Genomic DNA, 26,698 nt, shown 5'->3' on the forward strand with positions numbered 1-26,698 from the left:
AATACTAACATATGCCACTCCTTTCTGACCTACAGAGTTTCTGCTGAAAAGTCAGCCAATAGTCTTGTGGGCATTCCCTTGTAGGTAACTTGTTAGTTTTCCCTTGCTGCTTTTAATATTCTCTTTGTCTTTAATTTTTGCCATTTTAATTGCAGTGTGTCTTTGTGTGGCCTTCCTCAGGTTGATCCTATTTGGGACTCTGTGCTTCCTGGAGCTGTCCATCTGGTTCCTTGCCCATGCTAGAGGAATTTTCAGCTATTATATCTTCAGATACATTCTCTGCCCCTTTCTCTCTCTCTCTTTCTCTCTCCTTCTAGGACCCTTTTATTATGAATGTTAGTGTGCTTGTTGTTTTCCTAAATGTCTCCTAGATTTCTTTTTATTCTTAATTCTTTTTCTGTTCACCTTCAGTGATTTACATTACTGTGTCTTTTATTTCAGTTATTATACTCTCTCTCTATTTGGTTTTCTTTATATTTTCTAACTCTCTTTATATTTTCTCTTTGTTAAAAACGTCTAACTTCTCACTCTGTTTATCCATTCTTCTCCCATGTTCTTTGATCATGTTTATGTTTGTTACCTTGAACTCTTTATTGGGTAAATACCTATTTCTACTTCACTGAGTTTTTCTTCTAGGGTTTTATCTTATCTCTTCATTTGGAACGTGTTCCTCTATCATCTAATTTTGCCTAATTTGCCATTTTTACGTCTATATATCTGGTAGATTGATTTCATTTCCCGACCTTGGAAAAATGGTCTTTTGTAGGAAACGTTCTGTGCATCCTGCCACCATACCCTTATCTTGTCATCAGAACTATATGCTCAAGGGGTGCCCCCTAGGTGAACTGCATGGGTTCTTCAGCTATGGTGGGCTGACTACTGTGGGCAGTCTGGTAGGCATGACTGACCCCTTATCTAACTGCTTGTTAGGCCCTAACTTGTTCCGATACTGCCAACTGCTAACTGGTGGGACTGGGTCATGAGACCACTGGCTATAAAATCATGAGGGGCCACAGGGCTAATGCTGGCTCACTGGTGGGTAGAGCCAGGTTCTGGGGTGAGTATTTGCAGAGTCATGGTTCCCAGTCTAGCATCTACCTGCTGATGGTTGCATCTGATTCCTGACACAGCTGGTTACAGGGCACAGGGTGTCCCAAAATTTGTGTTGGCTGCTGGTAGATGAGCCCTGATCCTGGGGCAGCTGACTCTAAAGGTCCCAACATGTCTCAGAGCTGATACTATCTTGGTGGTGGCCTAGGGATTCTGCGCCTGGTGCCAGCCTGATGGTAGGTGGGTTGGGCCCTGCCATGGCAGGCTTCAGGGCTAGAGTGGCCCTGAGGCTGGTGTTGCCCCACTGGTAGGCAGAGCTAAGCCCAAATGTCCCTTCAGGGTTGGCCGCAGGGTCTTGGAAGTCCTGGGGCTAGTGCGTGTGGTGTGTGGGGCAAGTTCCTGGCCCTTTTGTGAATAGAACCATGTCCTGAGATGGCTGTGGGTTCAGGAAGTCTTCAGCAGCTTGTTTGGTGGTTGGTGGGGTGTGTCTTTGCTCAGCTAGCTACTTGGCTTGAGGCATCCCAGGCAGGTTGGTGATGTCTGGTTGATGTCTAATAAGCTAGAGGAAGAATTTCAAAGTGATGCTTGCCAGCAATAGGTCCACGTAGTGAAACAAGCCCCCCAAAACACTTGCCATCAGTTTCTATGACTCCAGGACGAGTTTCAGTTGCATCCTGTCTCTCCAGAAGACTCTTCAAGATCAGTATGTGGGTCTGACCTAGGCTTCTTCACATTACTGCTTCTGCCCATGTGGTAGTCTCTATGTACCCTTTAAGAATAGTCTCCATATCCCACCGCTCTCTGGATCTCTAAAAAGTAAGCCTCTCTGACTTTCAAAGCCAACCATTCTAGGGGCTTGTCTTCCTTGTGCCAGACTCCCAATCTGAGGAACCTGATGTGGAGCTTGGAGCTATTGCTTCTTGAGAACTTCTGCAATTGTAATTATTCTTCTGTTTGTGGGTCATCCACTTAGGGGTATGGATCTTGACTATACCACAGCTCCACCCCTCCTACCCATTTCACTGTGATTCCTTCTTTATATATTTAGTCATAGGAGATCTTTTCTGTTATATTCCAGGCTTTCTCATCAATAGTTGCAATTTTGGTGTGCCTGTAGAGGTGAGCTCAGGGTCTTCACACTGTGCCATCTTGCCCAAGATCCCTGAATTTCTTTTAGATGTAGAAGTTAACAGTAAGGAAATAGGCTGAGGCTTCCCTGGTGGCTCAGTGGTAGAGTCCACCTGCCAATGCAGGAGATACGGGTTTGATCCCTGGTCCAGGAAGATCCTACATGCCGTAGAGCAACTGAGCCTGTGCACCAGAACTGTTGAGCCATGCTCAAGAGCCCGGGAGCTGAAACTACTGAGCCCACATGTGGTAGCTATTGAAGACTGTGTGCCCTAGAGCCAGTGCTCCAGAACAAGAGAAGCCACGCAATGAGAAGCTCATGAACCACAACTAGAGAGCAGCCCTCATTTGCCAGTCTAGAGAAAAGCCCACACAGCAACAAAGACCCAGTACAACCATAAGTAAAAAAATAGAATTATTTTTTTAAAAAAACAGGCTGAAGTTTTTGCATAAGTAAAACAGAGAGGGAAGGGGAAAAAATTCAATGTCCATCAGTAGGAGAATAGACAAGTATGTTGGGATAGCTTCATGCAGTGGACTGAATTGCAGTAGTTAGAATATATGAACCACAGCTACAGAATATGGATGAATGGTACAAGTATGAGCAAAAAAGGCAAGTGGAAGGATATAATACCTCATATATATAAAAATTTTAACTGGCTAAGCATAAAGCTATATGTGAGAAGTGAAGTGAAAGTCACCCAGTCGTGTCTGACTCTTTGTGACCCCGTGGACTATACAGTCTATGGAATTCTTAGGCCAGGATACTGGAGTGGGTAGCCTGTCCCTTCTCCAGCAGATCTTCCTGACCCAGGAATCAAACCAGGGTCTCCTGCATTGCAGGCAGATTCTTTTACCAACTGAGCTGTCGGGGAAGCCCAATATGTGAGAAAGGTAAACAAATTCAGGATAGTGGTTCCTTCTAGGGGAGAGGAGAGGAAATTTGATTTGGTAGGGGTACAGTGGGGTTTTGACTATATATATAATTTATTCTTTAAGGTTCTTTATGAACATATGACTGTTAATTATATTAACTATATATTTTGTATATCTGAAATATTTTATAATAAAAATGACTTTAACTGGCATTTAATTTTTAAAAATGCTGCTAACTTTCAGGAATATACTTGGGTTGGTTCCCTTAGCCAAATCCTCTGAAATTAAAACTGATGTATTTCAGAGTGAAAACTCAGAGGGGCCACAAGATCTTCAGTCATCAGAAAGATTTCAGTTGTACTTACTATACAGTTCTTATGTGGACAAGGAAGGAAGGAAGTAGACCAACAATTTTGAGAAATATTTTCAACAAGATTATGATGAACTAAAAAAGATTGCAACCTGACAAGTGGAATTGAGCCTGCAGACTCATTTTATTTGGCCCTCTTGGTACTTGCATTTTCAAAAATAAATACTGTGTTTTTTGAAATTTCTTATTTTAAACATCTTGACTGCCACCTGTTGTTAAGCTGTCAGGAAATCTGGCACCCTTAGGCCCTCAATTCTACATGAGAATAACTGGCCGGGACTGAGTAGCAACTGTTCTCTTTCAAGGGGGCGCATCTTCTCTAGTTGGCCACTGTCCCCACTAGCCAAATTTCCTCATTTTGTTGCCTGCTTGGCCCCAGAGGCACTTCAGTTTACAACCCTGCATTAAACTCAAGTTCTCACATAACTAGAAAATTCAGTTATTCAAAATGTGCCTTCTCCTGTGCACTCAAGTTAGTAATGTAATTTTACCAGTATATACACGAAAAGCACCATTTCTAAGATATTCTGGGAAAGAATGTACTGGTTTAAAGAACATTAAATGTGCATTTTTGTTTTGTCATATTCATAAAAATAGTCATCATGGCAAACAGCAAGGTTGAACAACCTTCAACTAAGGGATGATGTACAAGGCTGTCTAAGAGATTGCTGATAGTCATACAGCACCATTCTGGTAATGTTACCAAACATATCTGTTGAGAAAGAGCAGTTATTTTCTAGACTAATTAAAGAGCTTGATTTTTTTTACATGTACAGCTGCTGTACTGCCTACTGTCAAACTGAATTTTTATGCAAATTATCCTCCCTTCTATTTTGATGGGTCGGAAGATGACAATGGCAACACGACAAGAAGTTCTTGGCCTCTACCGCAGAATTTTCAGGCTTGCGAGGAAATGGCAGGCTGCATCAGGGCAGATGGAAGACACCATTAAAGAAAAACAGTACATATTAAATGAAGCCAGAACGCTGTTCCAAAAAAACAAAAATGTGAGTAGGCCCCATTGGAGATTGCAAGGAGGAGAGCAATTCTTGTGGCGTTTGTTCATTTCTTTGCTATCCTATAGTTGAGAGGACTGAGCAGCACAGATTAGAGGGGCAGAATGTGGAGCAAGAAGGGGCCAGAGGCACAACCTCGCTGGCTTACCAACCACTGGAAAACAGAGCCCAGCCTGGGTTCTCTTCACTTTCTTCAAGTCTCAGTCCAGCTGGTAAGTGGCTCAGCATCCTGAGAAGACTGCGTGAGCCAGGTGACCTACATCAGTCCAGTGAGAATTTTCAGAGTAGGATTGGTTCCTCACACACTGTGCCTATTGTCGGTCACTCCCACAGGAAGTGCTCAGAGTTGTGTTTGGCTTTTTCAGTTCATAAGCTATTCAGAGCCTCCAAGTATAAACCCATTCAGAGGAAAGAGAATAGGATTAAGGCAAAGGTTCCCTTCATAACTTAGCTTTGAACTCAAGCCTCTTTGGCTAGTAGAGAGGCTTTGCCCTTTGGGACCTCAGAATTGGGTAAAATAGTGCCTCCATTAGCTAGCTGAACCCAAATACCAGGGAGCCAAAAACCATTCTAAGAGGCTTGATTTGACAAACCATAAAGTATTATCTGTCAGCTTCTTGGGAAGACTGGCTCTAAGCATGGAAAGATGTTTTCAGCTCCTTACTTTTCTTGCCTCTTTCTTGTTGATCTCATGGATTTAGTGTTGTCACTGTTCACTTTGTGAAACTTCCTGACAATCTGCTGTCTTTACTTTTCCCTCTCTTACCCTGTCTCAGTCTCCTTTCTGCCCTGTCTTTTTTACACACTCTCCCACCAGCTATAAGGGTCCTCTGAAGGTCATCCCTCCATACAGAGGCCCAAAGACCATGGCTCCAGATCCCATATCTTGGTTCTCATCAGCCCCTGTAGGAACTCACCACAAGCATAATAGCCCAAAGCAGAATTCATCTTTCCACAAGAACACCTCACTTTCCCATTTTGCCCATTTCTGCTATAGCTTCTGCCACTACTTCGTGACCCTTTGCTCTTATTCTTTTATTCAACAAGTAGCTGAGTGTCTACCATGTTCCAAACATCAGACTAGACATCAGGGATATAACTGAGCAAAACCAAGACAGGGTCCCTGAAAGATGTTTCAGAGTTAGATGGAAAGAAGTGTAAAATTACCACTGGGGTTAAGTGCTACCTGAGAAACCCTCCCAATCTATAATATCCTTCCCTTCTCATAATCCCTGAAGCCTGCATGCTTTTAATACCAACCTGCTTGTGAAACTCCTTTCCTCTCTTCTGACCATCCTCCAACTTCCCCAAACATTTTCTGCTCTTAGCATAGACCATGCATACCACATCAGTGTGTGTGTACCCCCTGAGGTCCTGAATAGTCCTTTGAGAAATAGAAATAAAATATTATAAGTGCTGTTTCTATTTATTTTTATTGCTCCTTTAAAAATGTCTATTACATATATATATTCTGAATTATTAATAGTTTAATAAATTTATAAATACACATATGGAAGCTATGGGCTCAGGATTGTTTTTTTTTTTTTTTTTTTTGGCCACACTGTGTGACTTGTACCTTAATTTCCTAGGACACGGCAGTGAAAGTCCTAACCACTGAACCACCATGGAATTCTCAGGGCTCAGAAGTTTTTTTATTGAAAGAAGTAGATGATCAAAAACTTTGTAGACCCCTGACCTATACCTTTCCCTAATTAGACAGTCATAATTTTTTTTCCTTATTTGTTTCATTTATGTTGGTATGGTCTCCTTAACCAGATTGTCAGTTCCTTGAGCACATAGACAGTTTCTTATACCTTTCTAGTATATCTCATGGCCCCGTCTGTGGTTGTCACTAAATTTATGAGCACTTACAAATACTTTGCTTCAATTGATCTTCTCCAGGAAGCCTTCCTCAAGTCCTCTGCCCCCAACCAACCCCATGGTGACCACCTACTCTGAATTCCTGTATAGCAGTCTGCAGTCATTGCCCTGCTGACTGTGTACCACTGTGCCTTTTCTGTAGCTTCATGTGTCAGATTTGTTCTGCCCAGGTAACATCCTTGATAGCTGAAGGCAGGTACCATGGCCTCACGGTGTCTAAGATGGGAAGGGGGCTATCATAGTAGTATGTGACCAGTAAAGCTTTGCAGGTTCAATCACCTAAGGACTACTCAATACCCTTTGAGCTTTCAGTTAAGGCAATAATAATCCTTCATTTGCCTCTGCTTGAATTGGCTCAGTGTGGTATGAGCCAGAAAGAGGTGTATATGCCATTTCATGAGTGAGATAATATTATTGTGTTGGGGGATGTACATGGGTTTTTTATTTTAAAATATGTACTGTTTTTACCATGTTTTAGAAAGGAAACATAATAGCAGATAATTTTGCAAGTACTGTACTTACAGAGTTCATTTAAAGAGAAAGTTTAATATTAGTATAGGTAGTTGTGGAGATGACAAAATCACGCATACAGCCTCTGAATGACTGAATTTGGAGAACTCTAATCCAGCTTGTTTAGATGGACAGCCGGAGCCCTAGAAGCCCTCAGTTCCCATATCTTTATTAGGGGCTTCTTTCTCCCTAATCCCTCATATAGACCTAAGTAGTCTCCTGTAACCTCACTTGCTATAAGAGCTTAATAATAACCCAAATGTATTTCATTAATTGCTCTGAATCCCAATAGGCAAATGAGAACATGGAAATCTTCCCCCAAGGTAGACAATCAGAAGAATAGCTTCTGAGAAATACAGTGGTCAGAAAGCTGAGCCTCTGTCCCAAGGGACTCAGCTGTGGTTCTTATGCATTGCAGGTCCTAGAACTTTTCTGTGCTCCAAGAGGACCACAGGACAGGAACACCCTTGGAATTTGCAAGCCATGGTAGCACAGGCTTCACTGTGGGTGTCATCTGGGTCTCATGCAACCCAGCTCTGCTTTGAAGCCCACTTTCAGACTGTTCGTAGAGTCATGTGTTGACTCATTTTCCATCCTCGAAACATTGTCTCCTCATCTACTTCCTGGCTTTCTGTTTTCAGAATGAACTTTTTATTCCTTTACTTGAAATTGGACTACCACAGTTTAACTGTTTGGAAATTTCAAAGGTCATTTCTTCTCCTCAGTAATGAGCAAACAGTTTACAGTTCAAAATAGAAGGTGGATCATTTTCCAATATCTTACTCAGGGGGTTTCTCGACAGCAGTTGCTGAAACACTTGATCAACATGGGGAGGGTATGAAGAAGCACTCTGGTTCTTTGTTGGTAGGAATATAATTTATGGATTGTTCATAGGAATATAAATTAGTACACCCTCTTAGAGGGTAATTTGAATCTGCAGGGACTATCGGTAAGAGTTAAAAATATGAGATCCATTGTTTAAAATGGCGAAAGATTAAAAATAACCTAAATGTCCATTGGTAGAAGATTAGTTAAATCATAATGCAGTCATATGTTGGTATTTTGTGCAGCTGTTAAAAAGAATGAAGCAGTTCTATACGTGTAAATATAGAAGGAACTTCAAGTTGTTTGTGAAAAAGCAGGGTTCAGAGGTTTCATTTTTGTAAGAAAAACTACTAGGTATTATAGAATTATACTTATATATGCATAGAATATCCCTGGAAAAACAAACTTTTAATAATTGTCTCTGAGAAGGGGAATTGAGAAACAGGAAGAAGAAGAAGATTTTGTTTTACATTACATCCTTTTGTATTATTTGAATTATTTTTACTATGTGCTTATAGTAGCTAAATGATTTTTAAAAGTTTAATCCACAGGAAATCTTAAATTGTTTTCGATTTTTCAAATGACCAATATTTAATTTAGTGGCTGATGAACTGAAAAAGTTTAAGAAAATGTGTACCTCTACTTTATGTAGCATTGGAAAGACGCTAACAATCTCACCTCTTTTTCCCTTTCAATAGCTCACAGACACAGACCTGATTAAACAGTGTATAGATGAATGCACAGCCAGGATTGAAATTGGACTACATTACCAGATTCCTTATCCAAGGCCAGTAAGTGTGACTTCAGTTAACATGTGGTGTGTACCTATCCTTGTCCACCCAGCTATTTCCAAGAATATATACCAAGAGGGCTTGTGTTTGCCAAAAAGCCTAGAGCCCCTGTAGGAGGCATATTGGAAAAAAGTTATGCTTGCATGGCCACCAACCCATTACAACAAGCTGAAGTGTCAGTGAATGCCTGACTTCTCCTACTTGTACAACTTTCCCCTAAATGGAAAGGAAATCCAGCTCACGTTTATGTAGTTTTCTAACTTTTACCTTTTTTATGGAAAGATTTGTATTTCTATTATTTTAAAAAACAGGTTTATTGTTAATAAAAAAATAAAATTTAGGATTTCCCTGGTTGCCCAGTGGTTAAGAACCCACCTGCCAATGTGGGGGACATGGGTTCAATCCCTCATCCAGGAATATTCTACATGCACAAGGCAACTAAGCTCATACATCACTTCAAGCTGCAGCTACTACACCTGGGTGCCCTAGAGGCCGTGCTCTGCAAGTGGAGATGCCACAATGAGAAGCCTGTGCACCACAACTAGAGAGTAACCCACATGCAGCATTGAAGACCCAGCACAGACAAATTTAAATAAATAATTTTTTTAAAGAATAAATAAAATTCAAACTTTAAAGGAATGCATAAGACAGAGAAAATTGTCAAAAATTCTCACCCTGTGGGAGTGACCACTACAACTTTTAAGTTGGACTGTATGAAATTGCCAATATTCTACTCGACCTACAAAAACAGCAATTTTATATTTTATTGACTCAGCCTTACAGTTTGGTAATATATCCTTTTAGTCTTTTTTTCTATACTCGTGTGCATACATTTTCTTAAAGTACATGGGAACCTAGGCATACTGTTATTGCCTATTTATTTTACTTCCCTTTTTTGCATGTCTCTGCTTCCACCTTTTAAAATGGATGCATTGTATCCTTTTGTAAGAATATGCCATAATTTAACCAGTACCCTTTCACTGGATATTTATGTTGGTCCAGTTTTTCACTCTGCACAGAACAAGTTTATATACACACTTTTCCCTCACCTTCTTTGGACTCTCATTTCACTATATGATCTGTGGTTTTTCCTCTCCATGCAGGAAATAGGGCAAAGAAGAGCACAAGCTTTGGAGTCAGACAGATCAGGATTCAAATCCTGGTTCTACCACTTAATATATAATCATGTGCAAGTTATTCAACCTTTTGAGCCTCCATTTTCTCATCTGTGAATATTAGAATAATATTCTTTGTGAGATTATATTGAGAATTAATGTATATAAGGACTATAAGGAATAATGAATCAGTATAGAGTTATAAGCTGGATGTGCCAACTAGATATAGAAATAGCAGAGGAATCAGAGATCAAATTGCCAACACCCATGCTTCATTGACTGTGTTAAAACCTTTGACTGCATGGATCACAACAAACTAGAAAATTCTTCAAGAGATGGGAATAACAGACCACCTTACAACAGTTAGAACCAGACATGGAACAGCAGACTGATTCGAAATTGGGAAAGGAGTACGTCAAGGCTGTATATTGTCACCCTGCTTATTTAACTTATATGCAGAGTACATCATGTGAAATGCCAGGCAGTATCAGTCACAAGCTGGAAACAAGATTGCTTCGAGAAACATCAACAACCTCAGATATGCAGATGATACTACCATAATGGCAGAAAGCAAAGAGGAACTAAAGAGCCTCTTGATGAAGGTGAAAGAGAAGAGTGAAAAAGCTGATTTAAAACTCAGCATCCAAAAAACTAAGATCATGGCATATGATTCCATCACTTCATGGCAAATAGAATGGGGAAAAAATGGGAACAGTGGCAGATTTTATTTTCTTAGGCTCTAAAATCACTGTGGATGGTGACTGCAGCCATGAAATTAAAAGATGCTTGCTCCTTGGGAAGAAAAGCTATGACAAACCTAGATAGCGTATTAAAAAGCAGAGACATCACTTTACTGACAAAGGTCCATATAGTCAAAGCTATGTTTTTTCCAGTAGTCATGTATGGATATGTGAGTTGGACCATAAAGAAGGCTGAGCACCAAAGAATTGCTTTTGAGCTGTGGTGCTGGAGAAGACTCTTGAAAGTCCCTTGGACTGCAAGGAGATCCAACCAGTCAATCCTAAGAGAAATCAACACTGAATATTCATTGGAAGTACTGATGCTGAAGCTGAAGCACCAATACTTTGACCCTGATGCAAAGAGCTGACTCATTGGAAAATAGCCTAATGCTGGGAAGGATTGAGGGCAGGAGGAGAAGTGAGTGACAGAGGACGAGATGGTTGGATGGCGTCATCAGTCAATGAACATGAGTTTGAGCCAACTCTGGGAGATAGTGAAGGACAGGAAAGCCATATGCTTTCCTGTCCTTCACTATCTCCCAGAGTTCATGGGGTTGCAAAGAGTTGGAGATAACTTAACAACTGAAAAACAACATAGAGTTAGCACTTAGCAGAGAGCATGGTACCTAGTAAATCTTTGGTGAATATCAGCTGCTGCAATGATTCTAATTCTTTTATTAGCTTTATATGTTTGTTTGTTTTTGGTTGTGCTGGGTCTTCATTGCTTTTGTGTGGGCTTTCTCTATTGCAGCAAGCAGTGGCTACTCTTCATTGCAGTGCATGGGCTTCTCATTGCAGTGACTTCTCTTGTTGTGAGACACAGACTCTAGGGAGCTGGGGCTACAGTAGTTGCAGCACATGGGCTCTGTGTTTGTGGTGTGTGGGCTGTAGGGCACACAGCTTCAGTTGCTGTGGCACACAGGCTTAGCTGCTCCCGGACCAGGGATCAAACCCATGTCCCCTGCATTGGCAGGCAGATTCTTATGCACTGTGCCACCAGGGAGTCCTGTAATTTTTAATATTGTCATTATTCTTATTATTCAGATTCATCTGCCTCCCATGGGCCTTACCCCACTACGAGGCCGGGGACTTCGAAGCCAGGAGAAACTGAGGAAATTTTCCAAACCAATATATCTCAAATCTCATGATGAAGTTTCCTAACTCAGAATAAAGTTTTCTTTTTTTTTCCTGAGAATGATAAGCCAACTAGGCCTTGACTGTAAACTAGTTAACAAAATTCTTCTTGATTAGGAGCAAAAATCCAATTATCTTCTTAAACCTCTGAAATATTGGTACTGTCCAAATGATGCATGCTCACACATCACTACAGTTTTCAGGATCTTGCTGCCTGATGAGATAAACACTAACCTTAGAGGTCATGGACCTTATATCCTCACTGAAGCACCACTTGGAAACAAAACTAAGGCCTGTGGGCAGAAGACTGAAGGGTGACGAAAGCTTTCAAGGGAATGTCAATCACCAGACATGCCAGCTGATATGAAGAAATTAGCCAGTTGATGGAAGTTCTCATGGCTACTTTAGAATTATACACTACCCCTCAGAATATTTTTAGGCCTTTTTTTTTTCCAAGTTATAGATTTACTTAAAAGTGGACTTTTTGTGTGTGCTTTGTTGTCTTTTGGAACTTCCCATTTCCAGATAAAATTCCCTTAAAAAGTGCATCTTTGGATCAATCATGGTTTTTCACTGAAATTTTATGAGACACATCTCTGCCCCAGATGTACACATACACAAAAGTGCATATCTTAGGTAAATGCATATATTTAGTTTATCTTAAAGCCTGTGATTACTTTGGATACACCTAAGACCTGAAAGGCTCACTAGAAATTCATACTGCATTCATTGGGAATTTTATCATAACATAATTAGGAAGTACAAGAGCTAAGCTGGCTTTCAAATTATGTCCAAACAGAAATGGAACAAGTAGAGATCAAAACACAAAGTACTTATTCCCTTGCATGTGTGGATACAGGTGAGATTCCCATGGCAGGTCATTTGTATATCAGTGTCATTCCCTCTTACCCCCAGAGGGGATGGGTAATCACCAATAGAGAAAAATCTCTATTTATTTTGGTCTCTCTGTACCATTTACCAAAATGGCCTTGTGACCCTCAGAAGCAGTAGTTGATAACTTCCTGCCCATACCTAGTTTAGGATTCCTGAGTCACACAGAGTTTCCAATTTAAAGTATATGTATTTCAGCTTCAAATATATTCCTGTGAGCAGGAGCATACTTTTTCATGCTCAGATTAAGTAAATACGGCAGGGTTTGTCAATAACATTGACAGCAAATATAATACTGTGTCAATAGAGATATAGCATGTACATATTTAATAAAAATATAGCTATAGGCCTTTGATGAAGAGAGAGAAATGTAAATGTGTTGGTTGGCGTGTTGGCCGCTCCACATTCAGTGAGCACATACCCCAGCCTAACTTGACTTCAGAGACATCAATATGCTGTTCCGTCAGTCAGTCTCTTTCTGTCTCATCTCACTGTGGAAGTACTTCCCTACCAAGAGGTGGTTCTAATGTTTAAAGTTAAGTGTTTCTAAAACAATATAAAGCCTGTGAACTCAAGCCAGCTACTTTATCTGGTGGTCAGTCAATGAAACAATGACCTGTTCTTGGGGTGGAGGAAAAACTAGCTGTGCTGAACTTAGTGAAACATGACTTGCTGTCCCCATCATGATCCCTTTCTAAGTAATTCAAGGTGATTTTGAATATGCAATTTTTATCTTACTCTATGAGAAGTAGAAATCATCCTTCCTCCAAAATGGAAGGACTCCTCCAAAATGAAAGTCCATCGAATTGCTAGTTAACCTCTAAGTACCTTCTGTGTGCCAGGAATCTTAAGCTAAATGTGAATTATATATGCCTACCTGCCTTTGCAAAGATGCATACTCTGTTACACAAAATCATAATTTCCTCCCCAACTTTCCATGAAACCTACTTGTTTATAATAACTTTCTCTTCTACCCCCTATTAAATCTCCTTCTTTGGTCTTTTGGAAGCATCCCCTCCACCCCCTCTTTTAATGACATTTTCTTCCAAGGCTGACAAGGACTGAAAACTATTTACTCAAAAGCCATATTTTTAGAAGAAAGAACTAGCTTGGTGACAAGGTTTGTCTGATGTCATCTGCTGAGCTATTTATAGACAGGGCCTACAGCTTCTCACGGAGCTGATCTCTGGCCGTTTCTGCTCCAGAGTTCCAGCCTCTAATTCACCAGGACTTTTGAAGAACCTACTGCACTTTCCCAGAGGGAAATTTTTTTAAATTACAAAAATTTAATCCATCATATACAAACATTCTGTCCCTTGACCGCTGAGGAATGAAACAGTTCCTGCCTCCATCAGCTTTTTGCTGCTGAAGCTGAAGTTAGATAACTATAATTGAATTTCAGTTGTCCTTTTAGCAACCTCTTTGCTGCCTTATAGTTTGCAGTCTGACTTACCTCAACCAGTCCAAGATTTCAGGGATTTGGGTTCCTGACCACCTTTCCATCTCATATGACTTAACAATCTATTTGGAATAATAGACAATATGGCAGTTCTAGCTATCTGTTAATTCTGATTGTTTTCCCCTCCATTAGAAAAAGTTACTTTTCTTTAAAAAAATATCTTTTGAACCACATACTTAGAGCTGAGAAAAAGTATCTCCTCCTCACTCTTTATTGCCCACTGGCAAGATTTGGAGAACCACACCCCCCCCCCCACCCTGCTTTTGCACTTAGGATCAATTAGATGATTTGCTGACCTCAGAATTCAGAATCCTCAATCATAATTTGATTGACTCCACGTTCCCATAAAGAAACAAGTTTTCTGAAATGTGTTTATGTGGTTCTCAGAAGCTGTGTTCAAGAAAAACAGTCCAAGTCAGAACATTTCTTCTAGTGTAAAAGCTGGGGAGCCAGGCCAGACACATTAAGACTCAAGAAGTCTTGTGTCTTTGCTCATCTATGAGCTGACCAATGGAATGCCTTGTAAGTAGCTATTTAGAGCCAAAGAGCTACATGAGAGTTAGTTGAGAATACATCAAGAATTTTGTTTTTATCTCCTTTGGGATTCTCTTCCAGCTGGCCCTGGGAAGAAACAGCGATAAACTAGAAATTTCTTGGACATGGTTGTTGAAACTACACAACTCTAAAATTCCACATCACAATATACCCAAGTCCTCAATAAGGAGGCAGCATGAAGCAGTGAAAAATGAATGGGTTCTAGAGCCAGAAAGATCTTGGCTCAAAACCTGGCTCCTCAAGTTGAAAGAACTGGGTGATCATAGGCAAGATACTTAGTTTTCCTGAGCTTCTACAGGGGAAAACAATCATAGGAACAGGCAAGATATCTAAAAGCCCAAGGATAAACCATGTTAGTCACTCAGTCATGCCCGATTCTTTGCGACCCCATGGACGGCAGTCCACCAGGCTCCTCTGTCCATGAGATTTTCCAGGCAAGGATACTGGAGTGGGTTGCCATTTCCTTCTCCAGGGGATCTTCCCAACCCAGGGATCGAACCTGGGTCTGCCTGCACTGAAGGCAGTTTCTTTACCGACAGAGCTACAAGGGAAGCCCATGGCAAGCAACAAATAATGGTTCTCCCATGTCTCCTTTCTTCCTGAAATTTCTAGCCATCTGTGTAAGCTAGTGAAGAAGAATTGGGGGTCCAGTTCTACCACTGGCTAGCTGTAAAACTGAACTAGTTACTTTTCTAAGCCTCCATTTTTGCATCACTGGAATGGAGACAACAGTGATTATAATTCAGTCACTAAGTCGTGTCTGACTCTTTGCAACACCATGGACTGCAGCACACCAGGCTTCCCTGTCCTTCAGTATCTCCAGAGTTTGATCAAATTCGTGTCCATTGAATTGGTGATGCTATCTAACAGACTAGGAGAGAAGCAATTAAAATTCAGTGAGAGTTATGGCAAAATAATAGGAAAAAAAAATCAGGGAGCTTAGCCACATGACTCAAGTCTAGGCTGAAGAACCCTATTGCCTGTATTCAAAACTAGGCTCCACTATTTTAGTAACTACCTGACTTGGAGAAGTATTACTTTCTCTATATCTTGGTTTCTGCACCCATAAAGTAAGGATAATAACCTACTTTATAGGACTGCTCTAAAATACTAGATCATAGCAAGTGCTCCATTAATATAATTGTCACCATCATTGGGGCTTCCCTGGTGATCATCATCATACCATGTGACTCTCAAGAAAGGAAAGCTATATTTCAGTCAAGAATGATACTCTTTTTATTTTGTGTTGAAACACATGCCATCAATTATCTAGCTGGCACAGAGAGGCTACTCCTCGGTTTATCCAGTGCTTCTGAGGCCTGTCAGTTGGGAGTTCAATGGATAGGACATAGTTGGTGGAGTGCCCTGTTGTGGAGAGGGTACCTCTCCGGGCACTTGTTTTGTAGACTGGACACACATAAATGTTCTGATGCAGAAACATTGCACTTTTCCCAGGTTTCAGCCAAATGATGGGCAATGGATCATAGAGGATTTTGGGGAAAGACTCCCCGATCTGCATCTTTTTCCTGTCCCAACGGGCACCTTCTAAGAAGAGTCCTTTTATGTAGGCCCCATCTTCTGGGTTACTCTCCATGACTGTTTCTTGTGTGGTTACCTGAAAGACAGGAAGCTGTGAGTTCCATTGTTACCTGCCATTTCCTAAATGAGGCAGCATTAAGAGACTGAAAAGGTAAAAACTGGCTTTACTGTCTGTCTCCCAGGACATTGAGACTTCTCCCAGGACACTACATGCTACGTGGGCCATGTCTGATTTCCAGTCAGCAAGAACCAGGAGACCACCTTAACTATTACCTAGCGTAGTGACCTTGTATAATCTTTCCCCTTTCTGAATATGGATCTGTAAAGTGAGGGGTTAGATTCAGCTGCATGCTGGTAAAATAGTTCTCTAGTAGAAGAAGTAAAACTTTGATTTTTAGTTTCTGTCAATTTCTGTGGTGTAAAGAGCCCCACCATGATCAATTTCAGTGTATCCATTATTTAACAACCACATGTAACTGGCTCTGGTGAGTTAGTATGAGCCAGCCCCAGCATACCATTGTTTAGATTCAGAGCTGATAAACTTCTTTTAAGGTTGTGGAGTAGAAGGACGTGTGCTCATCTCCTCGTGTAAGAACACCAAAATCATAAGTAGCTGCTGAACAACCATGGACAGGAGAATGTAGTATCCCGTCAAAAATACAAAAACAAAACACGCCACATCCAAGGGCAAAGGAGAGGCCCTGACAAGCTGGTAGAAGGGGCAAAATCACATTTAGAATCAAACCTCAGACCTGCCAGAGGTGCTTGGAGGTACAAACAACCCTGTGTGCACCAGGACCAAGGGAAAGGAGCAGTGACCCCCACAAGAGACTGAGCCAGACCTGCCTTTGAGTGTTTGCGTGTTCTCCTGCGGAGGCACAGGTCAGCGTGGCCTGCTGTGGGGACAGGGCCTCTGGCAGCAGCAAACCTGGGAGGCGTGGTATGTGGCATAAGTCCTTTTGGAGGAGGTTGCCATTAGCTCCACTATAGAGCCATCGAACAGACAACCCACAAACTGGAGAACAGTTACACCAAAGAAGTTCTCACACTGTTATAAAAGTTCTAGGGCCCACAACAGATTTCCAAACCTGGGGATCCAGCAAAAGGACTGAGAACCCCCAGGAATTCGACTCTGAAGGCCAGTGGGATTTGATTACAGAAATTCCACAGGACTGGGGAAACAGACACTTGGAGGGCACAAACAAAACCTTGTGTGCACCCAAACCCAGGAGAAAGGAGCAGTTACCTCACAAGAGACTGAGCCAAACATGCCTGTGAGTGTCCAGGAGTCTCCGGCAGAGGCGTGAGTTGATAGTGGCCTGCCATGAGGTCAAGGGCACTGACTACAACAGTCCTGGGAGCTGTGGTGTGCTGGCAATAAGTCCTTTTGAAGGAGGTCACCATTACCGCCATTACCCCTACCATGGTGTGGCCTCAGGCCAAACCACAGGGAGGGAACACACTGTGTTGTCCCCACCCCCCTCATCAGCAGAAAATTAGATTAAAGATTTACTGAGCATGGCCCCACCTACCAAAGCAAGACCCAGTTTCCCCCACAGCCAGCCCCTCCCATTAAACTGATCACATGAATCACAGCCTTGTCTAACTCAATGAAACTATGAGTCATGCCTTGTAGGGCCAACCAAGATGGATGGGTCATGGTGGGGAGTTCTGACAAAACATGGTCCACTGAAGAAGGGAATGGTAAACCACTTCAGTATTCTTGCCTTGAGAACCTGAGGGTGGTAACAGCCTCCGTAAGAGGTCCCCAAGCTGTAGGAGAAAATAAACTGCGAGTGGCAGACTTCTTTCCCTTCTCTGTTGACAACACCTGAACTTAACTTTTCTCAGACCTTGAGCTAACCATTTCTTTATTATGGAAATGTTTTTCTTAAGCTATGTTAATGAAACTATGTTTTTGCTTTGGAATTTGCCTTTCTTCAAATTGGTTCCACCTAAGACTAACCTTTTTTTTTTTTTTCTTCAAAGCTTGGGCTGATAATGACTCAACAAACCAGTATTCATGTCAATTACTTTATGGCTGGGGGATGACTCACCTTGTGCCATTCTATCTCAAAATGTATATTGTGGGAGAGGGTCCTGGTGAAACTCCCTCAGACTTGAGGTGTCTTTCTTCAGATTAGAAACTTGCTAACAGACATAAAATGCCTTACTAAAAACTAGCAAGCAGGCACTGTTTCTGTCCCCTTCTGATGTCTATGTCAGAAGCTTTCCCTATCTCTATTATACTTTAGTGAAACTTTGCCACACAAAAAGCTCCGAGTAGTCAAGACTTGTCTCTGGCCCTGGATTGAAATCCTCTCCGATGTCATGAATCCCAGGGTAACACATGGCTCGCAGCCACAACCTTTCAAACACCATGAGTGTATGAAAAGGCAAAAAGATATAACATTGAAAGATGAAATCCCCAGGTTGGTAGGTACCCAATAGGCTACTGAAGAAGATCAGAGAAAGAGCTCCATAAGGAGTGAAGAGTTTGAGCCAAAGTGGAAAAAATGCCCAGTTGTGCATGTGTCTGGTGTTCAAAGTAAAGTCTGATGCTGTAAAGGACAATACTGTATAGGAACCTGGAATGTTAGGTCCATGAATCAAGGTAAATTGGAGATGGCAAGAGTGAACACTGACGTTTTAGGAATCAGTGAACTAAAATGGACCGGAATGGGCAAATTTAATTCAGATGACCATTATATCTACCACTGTGGTCAAGAATTCCTCAGAAGAAATAGAGTAGCCCACATAGTCAATGAAACAGTACTTGGGTGCAGTCTCAAGAATGAAAGAATGATTTCTGTTTGTTTCCAAGGCAAACCATTCAGTATCACAGTAATCCAAGTCTATGCACCAACCACCAGTGCCAAAGAAGCTGAAGTTGAATGGTTCTATGAAGACCTATAAGACCTTTTGGAACAAACACCAAAAAAAAAAAAAAGATGTCCTTTCATCATACAGGACTGGAACGCAAAAGTATAAAGTCAAGAGATATCTGGGGGAACAGGCAAGTTTGGCCTTGGAGTACAAAATAAAGCAGGGCAAGGCTAACAGTTTTGCCAAGAGAATGCACTGGTCATAGGAAGCACCCTCTTTCAGCAACACAAGAAATGACTTAACACATAGACATCACCAGATGATCAATACTGAAATCAGATTGGTTATATTCTTTGCAGTCAAAGATGGAGAGGCTCTATACAGTCAGCAAAAACAAGACCGAGAGCTGACAGGGGCTCAGGTCATGAACTTATTGCAAAATTCAGGCTTAAATTGAAGAAAGTAGGGAAAACCACAAGGCCATTCAAGTATGACCTAAATCAAATCCCTTATGATTATACAGTGGAAGTGACAAATAGATTCAAGGTATAGATTCAAGAATAGATCAAATAGATTCAAGAATAGATCTGATAGAGTGCTTGAAGAACTATGGACAGAGGTTTGTAACACTGTACAGGAGGTGGTGATCAAAGTCATCCCCAAGAAGAAGAAATGCAAAAAGGCAAAATGGTTGTCTGAGGAGGCCTTACGGATAGCTGAGAAAAGAAGGGAAGTGAAAGGCAAAGGAGAAAAGGAAAGATATACCCATCTGAATGAACAGTTCCAAAAAATAGCAAGGAGAGATTTAAAAAAAAAAAAAAAAAAAAAGGCTTCCTCAGTGATCAGTGCAAAGAAATAGAGGAAAACAATAGAATGAGAAAGACTAGAGATCTCTTCAAGAAAATTAGAGATACCAAGGGAACATTTCATGCAAAGATGGGCACAATAAAGGACAGAAATGGTATAGACCTAACTAAAGCAGAAGATACTAAGAAGTGGTGGCAAGAATACACAGAAGAACTAGACAAAAATGATCTTCATGACCCATATAACCACGATGGTGTGATCATTCACCTAGAGCCAGACATATTGGGAGTGTGTAGTCAAGTGGACATTAGGAAGTATCACTATGAACCAAGCTAGAGAAGGTGATGGAATTCCAGCTGAGCTGTTTCAAATCCTAAAAGATGATGCTGTGAAAGTGCTACACTGAATATGTCAGCAAATTTGGATAACTCAACAATGGCTACAGAATTGGAAAAGGTCAATTTTCATTCCAATCCCAAAGAAGTGCAATGCCAAATAATGTTCAAACTACCACACATTTGCACTCATCTCACACGCTAGCAAAGTAATGCTCAAAATTCTCCAGGTTAGGCTTCAACAGTACGTGAACTAAGAACTTACAGATGTTCAAGCTGGATTTAGAAATGGCAGAGGAGCCAGAGATCAAATAGCCAGCATTGATCGGATCATCAAAAAAGCAAGAAAGATTCAGAAAAACATCTGCTTCATTGACTATGCTAAAGCCTTTGTGTGAATCACAACAAACAGCGGAACATTCTTAAAGAGATGATAATGCCAGACCCCCTTACCTGCTTCCGGAGAAACCTATGTAGGTCAAGAAGACCCGGACATGGAACAACAAACTGGTTCAAAATAGGGAAAGGAATATGTCAAGACTGTGTATTGTCACCCTGTTTATTTAACATATATGTAGAGTTCATGATGCAAAATGCCAGACTGGATGAAGCACAAGCTGGAATCAAGATTGCCAGGAGAAATATCAATAACCTCAGATGTACAGATGACACCACCCTTATGGTAGAAAGCAAAGAGGAACTGAAGAGCCCCTTGATGAAAGTGAAAGAGGAGAGCGAAAAACCTGGCTTAAAATTCAGTATTCAAAAAAGTAAGATCATGGCTTTTGGTCCTATCACTTCATGGCAAATAGTTGGGGAAACAATGGAAACAGTGACAGACTTTATTTTCTTGGACTCCAGACTCAATGCAGATGGTGACAGCAGCCATGAAATTAAAAGACGCTTGCTCCTCGGAAGAAAGATTTGACAAACCTAAACAGCATATTAAAAAGCAGAGGCATTACCTTTCCAACAAAGGTCCACATAGTCAAAGCTATGGTTTTTCCAGTATTCATGTATGGATGTGAGAGTTGGACCATAAAGAAGGCTGAGCACCAAAGAATTGATGCTTTTGAACTGTGGTGTTGGAGAAGATGCTTGAGACTCCCTTGGACTGCAAGGAGATCAAATCAGTGAATCCTAAAGGAAATTAACCCTGAATAGTCAATGGAAGGACTGATGCTGAAGCTGAAGCTCCAATACTTTGGCCACCTGATACAAAGAACAGACTGATTATAAAAGACCTTGATGGTGGGAAAGATTAAAGGCAGGAGGAGAAGGGAACGACAGAGGACGAGATGGTTGGATGGCATCACTGACTTAATGGACATAAGTTTGAGCAAGCTCTGGGAGGTGGTGAAGGACAGGAAAACCAGATGTGCATCCATGGGGTCCCTAAGAGTCAGACACAACTTAGTGACTGAATGACAACAACAACAAAGGCCAATCAAGTTCATTTATAAACTAAATTAATATCTGAGGCAATTATTTTGTGACGTCTGGATGAAATGATCTCAAAGGATCTTTCCATAAAATTTAAAATTCTACAATGCTCTATTAAAGTCTGTCTTACTCCTTTCTCTCCAAACATGGATTGGGTGATTCTTGGCATCCTTTGACTTTAAGCAAAGCCCTACACAAGACCTTTAACATCCTTCCAAATGAAAAGTCCACCATGTTGAATAGACAGTATAGAATGTGCTTTCATTATTCTTGGTACAGCTGTGGCAGAGTTCTCTGGAAAGATTCTTTTTTCATATACACAAGAGACAAAGCATTGGGAATCCTCTGATTCTGTTGGGGATACTTGGAGCTACTTTGCTGCTGCTGTTACTGCTGCTAAGTTGCTTCAGTCGTGTCTGACTCTGTGCGACCCCTTAGACGGCAACCCACCAGGCTCCTCCATCCCTGGGATTCTCCAGGTTAAAATACTGGAGTGGGTTGCCATTTCCTTCTCCTTGGAGCTGCTTTAAGTCATGCTAAACACTTTATTTGCATCATCTCAGAAGTATTTGAACCTTAACACATCTAAATGTTTGGACTCAAGGAAATGGACAACACTGCTTTCTCTGGTTGCCCCTTTGAGCTGTTGTACTGTAAAATGCCCCTACCTCAAACTCAAATCCAATGTGGTCAATGGGGATGGTGTATTTCCGAGCATAATTCTGAGAGACACCTGTCAAAAAAGACTGTGTAAAGTAGAATCCAGAGATCCAGAAGACCACAGGAGGTCCATTGTCAATCCAGTCCTGGAGAAACACAGAAATAAAAATGCAAAATCAATAATACATCAAAGATAGTTCAAAGGCAATAATAAAAATGAGTCTCATAAAGAAATAGGCTTTTTCTCATTTTTCTGGAAACAGGCAGACTTTGTAGTTTATCTTATATTTTCCCACTTTGAAGTAAAAAGCACTGGTGCAAGCTGGTGTCAGGGATACAGTAGAGAGTGGGAGGGACTATAGCAGTAGAGAATATGTCTTGTCTAAACTAAGCAGCAGCTACTCAACTCCAGCAGTAGTTGCCAAGCAGGCATGTAGGTCCATTGATTCAGGTCTTCCTTTTTTTGCAGGACAAACATCTGTATTTTTGTATGTAATAATCCAGTATTTATAGGCTAGCTCAAAGTTTTCTTTTTTAAAATATTTTTAAAATTGTATTCATTTTCATTGCTGCACAAACTTTCCTCTAGTTGCAGCAAGCAGGTGCTACTCTGTAGTTGAGGAGCACAGGCTCTATCTAGTGTGCTTGAGCATCAGTAGTTGTGGTGCATGGGTTTAGTTGCTCCAACTGCATCTGGGCTCTTCCTGGATCAGGGATCATCCACTGTATCCTTCATTGACAGGCAGATTCTTTACCACTGAGCCACCAGGGAAGCCCTCAGATTTTTATTTTTATTTATTTATTTATTTTTTGCCCTCAGATTTTTAAATTACCAGGTAGCCAAACCAAACCAAGTCTATCTGTTAGCCCATGAGCTGTATGTAGCCCATGAGACACTGGTTTGTAGCATTTATTCTTGTTCCTATTCCTGCTTTTATAGGCTATAAACTTTTCAAGGACTTTGAAAGCCTCCCTCCTGTCTTCAACCCCAGTAAGAGTTTCCAGTAGGTGCTCAATCCAGGATGCTCTGTGGCTACCCTATCCCCTTCCACCTCTAATCTGTCATATTTCAGAATGTCCTCTCCACCTGAATGAGAATCCCAGGTGCCCAGTTGCCCTGACTCCAAGGTACCTGGAAGAAGACCAGGCGGGCCAGCAGATCAGCCACATAGCCTCCCAGGGGCTTCAGTGATGGGTAGGACTTTGCCATCCACATGGCCGGCACTTTACCCACAAGCATGCTACTGAAGACATCCTCCAGCTCTAAGGACATCAGAACCTGCCCTTTAATTGCTCGGCCCAGATCGATGAGGCTTCTGTGAACCACTTCTGTCAATCTGCAAGAACAAAGAAGACTCAGCCTGGCTCTCGATGACCTCATTCTACCCCAAGTGCACTGCCTCCAAGCCTCCTTTTCCTTTTCCTCCCTTTAAAAAGTCAGATATATACATTCATGAGAGAAGAATTGTAAAGATGAGAAAAAATTAAATCACCCATTCTCTCACCACCCAAAGATAACTCTGATGTATAGCTTTCTAGATTTTTCTATATGTAAACACAAATTAATGGGATCATATATATATATATATATATATATATATATATATATATATATATATATATATATATATGTAATTTGTTTTTCTCTCTTAGCATAAAGGGAACATCTTCCCTAGTCAATAGAGACCTAACTAAAATCATCCTTTTTAATAACTGCAAGGTGTTCCATTTTATCTAATTATTCCTCTTGCTGAAACATATTATTTCTAGACTGTTGTTACTGTAAATAACATTACTAGGGACATCCATCTATATCAAACCTTGCAGAGACTTATAATGATATTCTTAGTAAAAGTAGAACTTCTGGGTCAAAGGGTAATGCAGTTTTAAGGCTTCTTCTTTGTTTTAAAAACAAAATTCTTTTTATAGACTGTGAGGTTCATGCCTACCTGAGAAAAGGCAGTTGAAGGGTGGCCTAAAAGATTCTAAGATCATCTGCCTTTGTCTCTGGCCTCTATTATGGGGACTCACCAAGTCCAGGGGGCCCTGAGACTGCCAAAGAATCTGCTACCAGAGAGAGCTTGTCATGTCCAAAGATTTATGGAATCCCAGCCACATGGACATGAGAATGCTTAAACCCAAGAAACAGATTCCTGAATGTGTAACCATTAAACATTTATATTAAGAGGAATTTAAGGTTCAAACATGTTATTGGTGTATATACTTGGCTGAGGAGTTAAGAGCAAAACTACCCTCTGAGGGATTATACCACAGACTTCTATTACACCTAAAGACCTACTTGCAAAAGTTCTATTTCTATTCTTGCAACTATGAGATCTGCTGGTTTCAAGATTTTTAGTACTCAGGGATGAAAGTTTGCCCTAGAAGATGCAATAATGGTTCCCCTGAACTGGAAGCTGAACTGTCACTCTGGGCTTCTCATACCACTAGATGGATAGGCAAAAAAAAAAAAAAAAAAAAGAGGGTAATGGGAAGGTATGTTACAGTATTGCCCAATGTAATTAATCCTAAGCATCACTGAAATATAAGTGCTGTTACCCTCTCCTCTTATATTATAATGGCCAGTGGTAAAGGCTAGAGAAAGTCACTCAGTTGTGTCTGAGTCTTTGCGACCCCATGGACAACACAGTCCATGGAATTCTCCAGGCCAGAATACTGGAGTGGGTAGCCTGTACCCTTCTCCAGGGGATCTTCCCAACCCAGGGATCAACCCCAGGTCTCCTGCACTGCAGGTGGAGTCTTTACCAGTTGAGCTATCAGGGAAGCCCAAGAATACTGGAGTGGGTAGCCTATCCCTTCTCCAGGGGATCTTCCTGACCCAGGAATTGAAGCGGGGTCTCCTGCATTGTAGGTGGGTTCTTTACCAACTGAGCTACTAGGAAAGCCCAAAGGCTAGTGAAGGTGACTGTAATCACCAAGAGCTCCAAAGATCTTAGGGGCAAATGAGTGGCAGAGGAGGAAAATCATTGGCCTGGTGTCTGGATGAATGAGGACAGAATCCTATCATACCAAGGTATTGACTCAAGTAGTCAGCAACCTTGACTCTCTATTTTGCTTGGTCACCCATATGGCCAACTGACTACTGACTCTAGAGAGTAACACTAAAACTAAGGGGGTCAATCAATTCTTAGATGAAATTCTTCCAATTCTCTTGTCTTTTGGAGTCAGGGCTGTCCCTATAACTAAGCAATGACCATTGAGCAAAAACGGAGACAGTAACATTTAGAGTCTGTGGCTGCAGGCTCAGACATTTGGTGTGTGTGCTTGGTTGAGGAGCCAGTGGGGCGAAGTTACCACCTGTGGGATTATGACTGAGTGCCTCTAAGTCAGAATCTCGCCCAGGCGGAAGGATCTGGCAGCGCCATGGGCGCATCTGCTGTCCTCGGATAGCCGGTCCCCCACCGCCCCTGCCAGCAGGCTGCCACCAGCATCCCTGGGGGCATGGTGTGGTGCACCCTGCTGTGCACCAGGACTGGGGTCCAGTGTAGACAGCCCTTCGTCCTGGGACACGGGGCATGGCTGGAAGGGCGGGCGCCCCCTCGCCCACCACACGTTCTTGGGGAAGTAAGTGCTAAACCATTCCCTGGATGACCTGCTTCTGGTTCTGGGATTATTACATAGCAGAGCAGCTCCCTCACTGCAGTCCATTGAAAGTCAGCCCTTGACACAAGGGTTTGTAGTAAATGGATAAAATTAGAGGAAAACAATGAGGATAAAATATTTATTAATTAAAAAATTAAAAAAAATAAGAGTATGTGGAGCAGCGAGAACCTTGACTTGAAGGTGGAAGAGATGAGTTCTCATCTCTCCTAGACGGTGTTTTGGAATGCTTTCAGTTTTGACTATCTAGAAATCAAATCAAGGTGATCCCATTGGGTTCTGTGCTCTGGAGAAGTGAGGGGGGGGACTAGAATAGAAGGCCAGAGATCCTTAGCCCCATGCCATCTTATAATAGCCATTCCTTGCCCCTGGAGTAGAGGCAATGGGTTGAACTTCTCCCCACCCTTTATAAGTTTACCCTGATTTCACATACTGGCTAAGTGCTGGGGCTTTGGAATCAGTCTGAGTTCAAACTCAGTTCAGTCACTGAATCACTGTGTCACCTTGAGCAAATTACTTAGCCCTTCTGGGTGTCAGTTTTCTCATCTGTAAAACAATAGTAGAGGGATTACTAATTGTGCATATTCTAAAAGACTTGTGTGGTTTGAATGCACAGACTTGAGTGGTACTTGGAGCCATATCTAGTAATAAAGGCTCAATAAAAGTGGCTTTAATGATTACTTTCACTATTAGCCTATTTGTTTTAACCCCACTTTACATCTGTTTGTGTCCTCTTTGATTTCTTTCATCAGTGTTTTATAGTTTTCTATGTATAGGTCTTTTGTTTCTTTAGGTAGATATACTCCTAAGTATTTTATTCGTTTTGTTGCAGTGGTGAATGGTATTGTTTCCTTAATTTCTCTTTCTGTTTTTTCATTGTTAGTATATAGGAATGCAAGGGATTTCTGTGTGTTAATTTTATATCCTGCAACTTTACAGATGTCACTGATGCTGGGAGGGATTGGGGGCAGGAGGAGAAGGGGACGACAGAGGATGAGATGGCTGGATGGCATCACCAACTCAATGGGCATGAGTTTGAGTAAACTCCGGGAGTTTGTGATGGACAGGGAGGCCTGGTGTGCTGCGATTCATGGGGTCGCAAAGAGTCGGACACAACTGAGTGACT

General features: G+C 41.4%; 2 protein-coding genes across 3 annotated transcripts in view; one reads left to right on the forward strand and one right to left on the reverse strand.

Annotated features, from left to right (window-relative positions):
* LYRM1 (LYR motif containing 1) overlaps positions 1-14,736 on the forward strand; it is a 36,144-nt gene extending 21,408 nt beyond the window's left edge. The window contains exons 2-4 of one of the 2 annotated variants that reach the window (XM_065924471.1): positions 4,201-4,431; positions 8,355-8,447; positions 11,347-14,736. In XM_065924471.1, the coding sequence (XP_065780543.1) occupies positions 4,234-4,431; positions 8,355-8,447; positions 11,347-11,463 (408 nt within the window). In that variant the 5' untranslated portion in view covers positions 4,201-4,233 and the 3' untranslated portion in view covers positions 11,464-14,736. Of the gene's footprint in view, positions 1-4,200; positions 4,432-4,513; positions 4,653-8,354; positions 8,448-11,346 lie in introns of those variants that run through there. The other variant, XM_065924472.1, reaches the window with a different exon arrangement.
* Positions 14,737-15,602: 866 nt separating this feature from the next.
* DNAH3 (dynein axonemal heavy chain 3) overlaps positions 15,603-26,698 on the reverse strand; it is a 241,660-nt gene continuing 230,564 nt past the window's right edge. Inside the window, exons 60-62 of the mRNA XM_065924469.1 lie at positions 23,084-23,288; positions 21,960-22,097; positions 15,603-15,956 (exon numbers count right to left, since the gene is read on the reverse strand). Of these exons, the coding sequence (XP_065780541.1) occupies positions 15,603-15,956; positions 21,960-22,097; positions 23,084-23,288 (697 nt within the window). The remainder of the gene's footprint in view (positions 15,957-21,959; positions 22,098-23,083; positions 23,289-26,698) is intronic.

This window comes from Muntiacus reevesi, chromosome 2 (assembly GCF_963930625.1).
Source record: "Muntiacus reevesi chromosome 2, mMunRee1.1, whole genome shotgun sequence".
In the NCBI taxonomy this organism is placed as follows: domain Eukaryota; kingdom Metazoa; phylum Chordata; class Mammalia; order Artiodactyla; family Cervidae; genus Muntiacus; species Muntiacus reevesi.